Source organism: Epinephelus lanceolatus, chromosome 23, assembly GCF_041903045.1.
Source record: "Epinephelus lanceolatus isolate andai-2023 chromosome 23, ASM4190304v1, whole genome shotgun sequence".
Taxonomy (NCBI): Eukaryota; Metazoa; Chordata; class Actinopteri; order Perciformes; family Serranidae; genus Epinephelus; species Epinephelus lanceolatus.
The window spans coordinates 7971065-7980903 of record NC_135756.1 but is presented as its reverse complement, the minus strand read 5'-3'; the positions used below and the strand labels follow the sequence as shown (position 1 = coordinate 7980903).

Here is a 9839-nt window from a genome sequence, read left to right as displayed (position 1 = left end):
TGTATATGAGAGAGGTTGTGGGGCCTTTTGTCTGTGCCCTGGGGTCCGCTGTCTCATAAGCCGCCAGTCACTTCCTCAAACATCCTGCAGGGGGCAGTGACCACCAGAGCAGCTTCATGTGAGCCCGACATTCACCAGGCGAAGAAGAAGAACATATTTTCATGCAGGCAACTCCGAAGTTAATGAAAGACACCACACACAGTCGGTTCTTTGTGTAAGGTTAACAGAGTGTGTGTCTCTGCAGGTCGTGTGAGTAGATGTAAACCTGTATTAAACTATGAGGAGTTAGAAGCTAGTGAAACAAACCACCGAGACGTATATTAGCGACGACGCCTGCGCACTCTGGACTGAATATCGAGCCGCCCTTCCTCCCCGCCAACTTGCACCGCAGGGTCGGGCGGACGTCGACTCACAACAACCCCGAGTTCATTTCCTCGTCTATTTGGATATTTTCCTGGATAAAATGGAGAGCCCGTATCGCACCGAAAACGGTAAGCCAAAGAGAACCTAAACATGTACCACCCATCCAGAGTTATCTGGTTTTATTTTGGATTGTGTGCGCCCGATTTTGAACATGGCGTACCCCGCTCTGAGATGGCGGTGGCTTTGTGCTACGTTACAGCGCTAGCGAGCAGATGTGTACTGTAGTTACTGGAAGGAGCTTCACGTCAGCTAAGCTAGTTATTAGCCAGCTAGTTAGTTAGTTAATCCGCACTGATACTTAACTATGAGAGAAATACGTAAACGTCACAGGCGGTGACAACTCACTGTTGACACAGGTTAGCATTAGCTAGCATGTGAAAACTAGCAGAGTAACGGTTGACTGATGCTGCCTTCGTGGGCTTCATCGAAAACTACTCAGTTATCTAGCTAGTGGCTAAAAACAAAAATACAAGACAGCTAACGTCTGAAAGTCGAGCTAGCAGGAAAGTAGAAACACTTGCCAATTAGAAAAATGACGTGGAATTTTAAGAAGTAAATCGCGTTTACTAATTAAATCAACTTGTGTAGTCACGACTCCCGCAGCCATGTTACCACTGTGTTGTGGTTGTCATGTACGGTAAGTGGTAATTACGACACTGTCGCCAGTCCATGAAGGCAACCAGGGCCAGCCTGTGGGAGCTGGGAGTAAATAATGTGCCAGCACATCATACTGGGTGACTGACCCGGGGCCACTGGGCCACCAGGGACTCCAAAGGCCTGAGGTTCACTCTCTGTCAGTCAGTTATTAAAGTATACTTAATTTTAAAAGTATACTTAATTTTAAAATGGTTTTGTTCGGAAATATGATGGATAGTGACAAAATAATGCAGTGTTAAGTGTGTCATTATTGATTTACCACACTATATTTCACATACATTAGACTTGGGGGTAATGTAGTTTTTTGCATAGTAGAGGAGAGTGGGATTGGTTGGCACTCAGCTACTTTATGGTCCTTTGAAGGTTTAGTTCAGTTAAGTTTATTTTGGTCATTTTCCAACCTACAAAACTCACATACACTGGTAGACAGACAATAAAAAAAATATTAGGTTAATGACGAAAAGGTGTAGGCTGACACCTTAGATTATTACACCTACTCTTTTAACATTAATTATTTTTGTCCGCTCCCTTTAATTATACAGAACAATAAAATAAAGTAACAGAAACTAAAAACATATGCATTATGTTGGCCTACCGTCTACCCCAAAATCCCAAACACAGTTCATGCACACTCGGATGTTCATACTTAGGTTTTATGTTTGTGACTCATACTGTGTTTATTATTTTTTTTAATCTGTTGTGTGTATTATAAATCACAGAATATGTATAGCTGAGACTTTAAGCTATCAATAGTTGCTAGTTAGAATATATTAACATAAATTATGTCAGAGAAGTACGATAAAGAGTGAAAGTTGTGCCAACCAACCCCGGTCCCCACTACCACTGGTTGTTGTTGTTTTTTTTTTGGGTTGCTTGCCAATGTATATGTAAGCTGCCATATGTGATCAGCTGTGTGTACTGGACTTGATTGTTACTTGAGCAAGTGTCAGAAAATGGTGACAAATACCCTGCACAATATCCCAGACCCAACTTGACGTACAGATAGCTTGTAAATATTACAATAAATTAAATTTATTATTGTAAAAAAAAATTAATAAATTCAGCTTGTGTTCACATTTGAGAAGCTGGATAATGGATTAAACTGGTTATGAAAGCCCTATAAAATAAGTCATATGTCTTTTATTTACAGTATATTCACATATTTCTTTTCTGCAAGACAAAGAAGCTACTTGAGATGTCTTTGAGGTTATTTATTATGAAATAAAGCCCGTTTTTGGCACTTAAGTGGTGACTTGTACGTGTTTTTAGACAGTTAGATTACTTAGATTGACACAGACAATAGTTGATATTATGCCATGTTAAGATTAGAATATTGGACCATCTTTATACAGTAGAGGTCTTCAGTGTTTCCATCAGTAATTAGTTAAATGACTTAATGAGTTTAATCAATAAACGTCTGAAACTAAAGACTACACTCTTTAGACCTCAGAATGTTTATGGTCTTCACTAAAAGCCTGTGCAGAGAAAAATATTGAATATTTTTTATCATTAATTGTGAAAAAATAATATCTATTTCTACGCGTGTGTAATTCATTTCAAACATTAAAGCCAAGTCATGTAAAATACTTTCTGTAAAGACATTAACTGTGGTGATGAGATATATTAGAATTGTAATTAAAGGCTTCACTTTGAACATGTGATTATTCAAATTCTGATTTTAACATTGTAAATATATTCCCCAGACTCCCCCCTTCTGCTGCCGTCTCTCCGCCTCTTCATCCCCCCTCTGCGCCTGGTGTCTGCAGCCATGTGGCAGGTCGTGCAGAGGGGCAGCGTGCAGGACTACGGGATGGTGGAGGAGTTCATCAGCACGGTTTCAGAGCTCGTACCTGATCTTTTGAATGCAGATCAGAAAGCTCAGCTCCTCCTGGGCCTCAGAGCGCGGGTAAGACTGTAGGGTGTCATGTGTTGAGTGTTTAGCAAAGACATTTAATGGTTCCTGTGAGCAAACATAATATGACAACAACAGCAGTTTCTCTCATGCAGATGTTTATCTGTCAAAACAAGTTGTAAAAACCTGTTGTGTATTCTAGTGGTCCCCTTTGACTCAGTCGGCGAAGACGTCAGAATTCACAGAATCTAAACAATAAAAAGTTAAATTACGGCCTGGCAGACTGACAGTAAAGGCGCAGCTGATGAAGAGCTTTAATATTTCTTTTGACAGAAAATGGCAGCGTCACCTGCAAGGCACCGAATGTCTCATCTGAAAAGAGTTATTAAAGATTTAATTTTTACAGCGCTAAATCCTGTCTGAGTGAATAACACTTCCAGGTGCTGTTCTGTCAGCTGTATTCACCCCGAGGTGACACCATGTGTTACAGGTGGTTCTTGAATTGTGTCGTGCCGAGCAGATAAGAGATACAGAAACCATCGAGATGCACCTGGAGCGGATCAAGTCTCTCATATCCACCTGGGCCGCACAGGTTAGCTGCTTTGAATATAATATCTAGGTCAGCAGCGTTGTCATGGTTTCCATCAAATTTTCATTTTTCTCTGCTTCAGCTGCATCTGTGCATATTTCTGTTCCAGCCGTGTTTTGCAGAAGTCGAGTTTCCAGAATCCAACTTTGTGGATCAGGTTGAATTGCTGATGAAAGACTCTGAAGAGAAGGAGAAGTTTTTCCAGGTTTGTAACTTGTGTCTTTGAATTTATGTGTTAGTTAAACTCTTGGTGTGTATAGGATGTATAAAATGTATAATGTGAAGTGGCTGTTGGGTACCTGAGCATTAAACTGTGATTATTTCCTTCAGGATGTTTTCCCTACGGATTTCGGGCCTGAATATGACAGCGCTCTACAGGTGCTAATGCTGGATTTCCTGTCCAGACTGGAGAAGCTTCTTCCAGTGCCAGACATTCAGCAGGTACTGCAACATAAATCTGCTTAAGAATCATAGAAAAAGAGATGCTCCATATAACTCCAGAACGTCCCTGACAAACAGTACTTTTTTTTTTTTTTGAGACCAAGGTGGCAAAGGCCTGTGGCGGGGGCCATCTTGACATTTGTACTTTTAGATACGTTTCCTCCCTCTATTAAATATGAAAGGAGGCCCCCACATGTTTGAGCTTTACACTGCTGACTTGTATAATCAGAACAGACATGTCCTGTGATTTTCAGCCTTCTATGATTATATTTACCCTTTACAGCAGGCACATCCTGACAGCTGAGAATATTACTGTCAGGTATTGTCCCCCCTCTATTGAATATAAAAGGAGGCTGAAAATCACAGGACATGTCTGTTCTGATGATACAAGTCAGCGGTCCTGAAATGTGTGTTTCTCTTCTGTAATACACATTCTACATCTCGGAGGCGACATGTTTCCACATACGGGCTTCCTTCGCCTTTCAAACGGGGCAGAGCTCCGTGGGAAACAGTAGATCTGACGCAACACCGGAAGGGTAAGCAGGTCCGTGGAGCTGTGCGCCGGACGAAAAAACAAGCGCGTCGCACCGAATGCACACCGCTACGGCGTCGCTTTGGGTTGTGAGCGTGCATGGCGCATGCCTACATTGAAAGTAATGGGTTTGTGCGCGCATGACGCTACATCTGAACGCCCCCCATGCACACACACACGCTTTAACCAAGGCGGCAGGCGAAATTACCCAGGCGGCCCGCCTTTGTCTTTGATAGGCAGGAAAACCCAGAAGTTATCCAGTGATAGTCATCTGTACATCGATGGGTACACTGCAAACATGAATTGCTAATAGCTGACTCGATAATCTACGTAATATCCTGAAATTTTGATGCGCTGTTATTTGTTATGTGTTGTAGTGTGTGCATGTTTGAGATTAGAGAGAAGCGCATCTGTGAAGTTTGTCCTCGTGTGTGATGCAACATGATTTCAAAATCCGTTAGGATTTCGAAACTCCTGTTGTCTGACCCTGACTTAAGATAATAACAGAGAGACGTGCAGTTATACATCAGATGACAGTTGACAGTTCACCAGGTCAACCAGCTTTTTTGGTTGTATTTTATTTATTTTTAAGTAACCTCACCTGTCTGGTCGGTAGTAATGTTGGTGATGGTATACGTCACTGAAATGTGAAACCGTTGAGTATAAGGCCAAAGTACATGTTACAAAATAGGACCAGGAGAATTCTTAAAAACCTTCAAATGTTTGTCCCTGTGTTGAAAACCTGTGGACACAACGACAAAAACTTTCCACTTTTCACTCCTTGTTCTGACTGTAATCTGGTGTCTCTTCCTCAGACTGCGTCCATGCTCAGTGCCGTTCCATCTGCACTGGAGGAGTGTGTACACTCTGTTCCTGACCCTCAGCACCTGAAGACTGTGCTCCTGTACCACACAACACTGGGACATTTCGACTTATCTGGTGAGTCACATCTGGGCTGTAATTCAATCAGTTCTTAATGTTATATCCTTTATTTAATGAGGTATCTGGACCTCATACCTTTTCTTGTCCTCAACAGAAAATTGTGCTTTTTTTCTGATGTAAGAAACACATTTTAAGATATAAGATTGATTCATTGGTTCTTGAGAATGAAGCACATTTTTTCTCATCTGGTTTTGTTTATAGACACGAACCATAAAGCTGATGGGATTCTTATTTTCCCCACAGATGAAACTCAGACCATTCCATCTTCCTTTGGGAACTGCATCCTGTCCTCGCTGTCCCTCCCTCAGCTGGAGAAGGTCGTCATCGACGCAGATCAAATACAGTTGCAGCCTCCGTCAGAGCAGATGCAGGGCTGTATGACCGTCCAGGTGGAGGGGGAAACTGTGACGCTGCTGGACTACATACAGATCGAGCAGCCGTCAGGTTTGGTCAATCCCGATGACGAAGCAGAAAATGAAGTAAACGAGGATGGAGCTGAGGACGTCGGTGACGCCTTGAAGCCAGCTGCTTTTCAACCACTGAAACAAAGCAAAAGGCTCCAGGTGAAAAGAAGAGCCATAACGGATAAAGACTTTACGACAGAGAAGAGGCAAAGAAAAAAGTACCCCAATAATAAGACTTGTCCTGTGTGTAATAAGGTTTTCCTGCGGGCTGCGGCCATGAGACGCCACCAGGAGACTCATTCTGCCAATCGGGAATTTAAGTACAAGTGCGCCAACTGTGACAAACGATTCAGGGACCATTACGACATGAACCGACACAACATGCGTGTTCATGAAAAGGAAGGGATCGGTAACAATGGTAAAGAGGAGGACGCAGAAGATCCCAGCACTTCTGAGATGTCAGAAAACAAAAACTGCGCTCTGTGTGGGAAGTACTTTGGCCGTCGCGTTGACATGGAGCGACACATGAGGTCGCACTCTGAGGACCGCCCATATAACTGTTGTTTCTGTGAGAAGAAGTTTAAGAACCCTTACGTTTTAAAGAGACACCAGAAGGAGATCTGTAAGAGCAGAGAGCTGAAAAGGCCGAAGAAGAGGGAGGTGCAGCGCTTAAATCCACAGCCTCCGTCAGAGGGGTCGACGGAGGGCAAAGTCTGTCCCATTTGCAGCAGGATCTTACCGTGCACTGCGGACATTGCAAAGCATTTACGGTCTCACACGGAGGAGCGTCCTTTTATTTGCGTCACCTGTGAGAAGGGCTTCAAGTACAAGGACACGTTGAAGAAGCATCAGATCATTCACGGTCACGAGGGGATCAGAGAGGAGCAGAGCAAGACGGTGGAGCAGATTTTGGCTGAAGCTGATGCAGGTATATTTGATAAGAAAGACAAAAATCCAGACGCACCTGCAGACGCTTGTGGGGACTCTCCGTCTGAGCCTGTGCAGAAAGTCAAGAAAAAAGCCCTCAAAGTGTGTCCTGTGTGTTCGCGGGCGTTCGACAGCGTCAAAACACTAAACAGGCACATACAGTGTCACACAGAGGACCGTCCGTATCACTGCATCCACTGCAAGAAGCGTTTCAAACACATGCACGGGCTGAAAAGACACCAGATTTACGCCATCTGTCACAAGAAAATCACCCGATTCTCTTGGAAGAAGGAGCAGAGGGCAGGGCCCAGCCAGAGCGAGGTAACCAGCACCGACCCTCAACAGGGGCCGCCTCTGAAAATACCCGTGTGGTGTTCAAACTGCGGCAAACACTTCGAGTACCCGTCGGCTTTGAAGGAGCACCAAGAAAACGTTTGCAAAGTGGAAGTGAGCGAAATCATGAAATGCGACGACTGCGGGAAAGAGTTCAAGAGCATGACGATGCTCAAAGTGCACCAGAGGATTCACGACCCGCTCTACTGCAAAGAGTGCGGGAAGATACTCGCCAACGAGCCCGCGTTCGAGAGACACAAGCTCATGCACAGACCGATGCAGTGCACCATGTGCGATCAGACCTTTACTCTGTTGAGGCGCTTGAGGGAACACTACGAGAAGCAGCACGAGTTCACCGGGCCGTATCCGTGCGCTCAGTGCGACAAAACCTTCATCCAGCTCTCCTACCTCGCCATCCACCAGAGAATCCACAAAGGAGAGTTCCCGTACATCTGTAGCATGTGTCCGGAGAAGTTCAGGTCGTCCAACTGTCTGACGGTCCATCAGAGGAAACACACAGGGGAGAAACCGTTCCTCTGCTGGCAGTGTGGGAAGTGTTACCGCTCGGCCTCGGAGCTCACGGTGCACATGGGAACCCACTCCGAGGAGCGACCCTGGGCGTGCACACAGTGCGACATGGCTTACCGCACCAAGCTGCAGCTGACAAACCACGTGGAACAAATCCACATCGGCGTCCGGTATCCCTGCAACAGCTGCGGGAAGCAGTTCATGAAGGAGACGTCGCTGAAGAGGCACGAGCTCATCCACACAGGCGAGAGGCCGCACCAGTGCACGGTGTGCGGGAAGACCTTCCTGACCGCCAACGAGCTCCGGCTACATAACCGCTACCACACCGGCGAGCGTCCGTACAAGTGCGAAGTGTGCGGGAAAGCCTTCATTCAGTCGGGTTATCTGAAGTCGCACATGCGCATCCACACGGGAGAGAAGCCATTTAAATGTGACATATGTGACAAAGGCTTCCGGTTGTCATATCACATGAAGAAACACAGGAGGACTCACGCTGGGAAGCCAAAGACCTACATATGTGAGGACTGCGGGTTAGGGTTCCTCCTCAAGAAGTCCCTGTGGGAACACTCGCTCAGTCATGAGGTCAAAGTGGAGCCATCCTTCACTGATGAAGTCAGAATAGAATTTCAATAGAGACGCTTGTATTTTCATGCAGGTTTAATTTTATATACATCAATGACAAGTTGTGAGCTGCAAACATCGTCACCAAAAACACTTAAATCGCTCTTTGTTGTCTGATTTTGACCAATTTGTAAGTTGGTTGTTTTTGTTTTTCTGTCCCTGTTGCTTTACTGTGTTGATTTACATCTTCTATAAAGCATATGATGAACTATGAGGCATGTATATATTACAAGTCAATGAATAATTTCTGCTTACATGGCTTTTTGGAATAAATTTATCATGAATGTAATTCTTGCTCCGTTCATTTTTATTTTAAAATAAGTGCTGAAATGTCATCGATTAGTCTAGTGTCAGAAAATCAAACAAATACATGATGATCAATTATTTGTTTAACTGTTCTGCTCTGTTGTCTGTCTTTGTTAAATGAAGCCACACTTTCAAATTGCTTCTTCCTCTCCATCATGACTCCGTGTTGCAAGTTTCCAGCAACGTAGATGCAAGTTTGAGGTCATTGTTATGCAACTGTCAAGAAAACGTGCAGGTATCAATATAAGGAATTGATAAGCTCAGAGAATATGGAGCCAGTTATCAACTGGAACCTGTTCTCAATTCCCATGCTGAGTCATCAGTGGCTGTAGGGCATTGTGATGGACATTTTTTATTGTTTCTGACATTTTACATGAGACATTTGGATATTCTATTAATACCAACAGCTTTTGTAGCCCTCATAAAATGTACATAATCAGTATTTTGTTCTTCCCAAATGACCCAAAACAAGTAAAATCCGTGTTATGGTCACCAAGTAAAAAGACATTTTAAAGGGATAGTGCACCCAAAAATGAAAATTCAGCTATTATCTACTCACCCATATGCCGATGGAGGCTCAGGTGAAGTTTTAGAGTCCTCACAACACTTGCGGAGATCCAAGGGGAGAGTGGGTAGCAACACAACTCCACCTAATGGCTGACGGCACCCCAGATTCAAACGTCCAAAAACACATAATTGAAACCATGAAATATCTCCATACTGCTCGTCTGTAGTGATCCAAGTGTCCTGAAGCCCCGACATAAAGAGTTGTTTGGAAAAACATCATTTGAACTCTGTTTTTAGCCTCATTGTAGCCTGTAGCTCTGACTGCCTCTCTGTACACCGAGCTCATGTGTGCTCACGAGTTTTGTTGCTAACCACTCTCCCCTTGGATCTCTGCAAGTGTTGTGAGGACTCTAAAACTTCACCTGAGCCTCCCTCGGCATATGGATGCGTAGATAATGGCTGAGTTTTCATTTTTGGGTGCACTATCCCTTTAAATTCAGGGTAATTAAAATTAAAAGTGCAAGATAAAACAGATGAAAAGGTGACCTACGTGTAATATATATACACCTTATTTTTGTTTCATGATAACTTTTACAATTAAATATTAAAGATCCCCTCCATATGTGTCCTATAAAAGATGCTTTGAATAATAATTTGTTTCTGAGATGCTTTATCCAGAAAAACTGTTACACTCAGATTTAAAGGGACAGTTCACCCCCAAATCAGAAATACATATCTTTCCTCTTACCTGTAGTGCTGTTTATCAGTCTAGATAGT

The 9839-nt window shown here is 43.7% G+C and overlaps 1 protein-coding gene across 1 annotated transcript; it reads left to right on the top strand.

The window, feature by feature from the left end:
• The first annotated feature begins 296 nt into the window (after positions 1–296).
• Positions 297–8533, top strand: LOC117249544 (uncharacterized). The gene is made up of 7 exons (XM_033615266.2): positions 297–491; positions 2784–2986; positions 3423–3524; positions 3631–3726; positions 3852–3962; positions 5310–5433; positions 5680–8533. The coding sequence occupies exons 1-7, from the start codon at positions 464–466 to the stop codon at positions 8259–8261; spliced, it is 3246 nt and encodes a 1081-aa protein (XP_033471157.2). The 5' UTR covers positions 297–463; the 3' UTR covers positions 8262–8533.
• The last annotated feature ends 1306 nt before the right edge of the window (positions 8534–9839 follow it).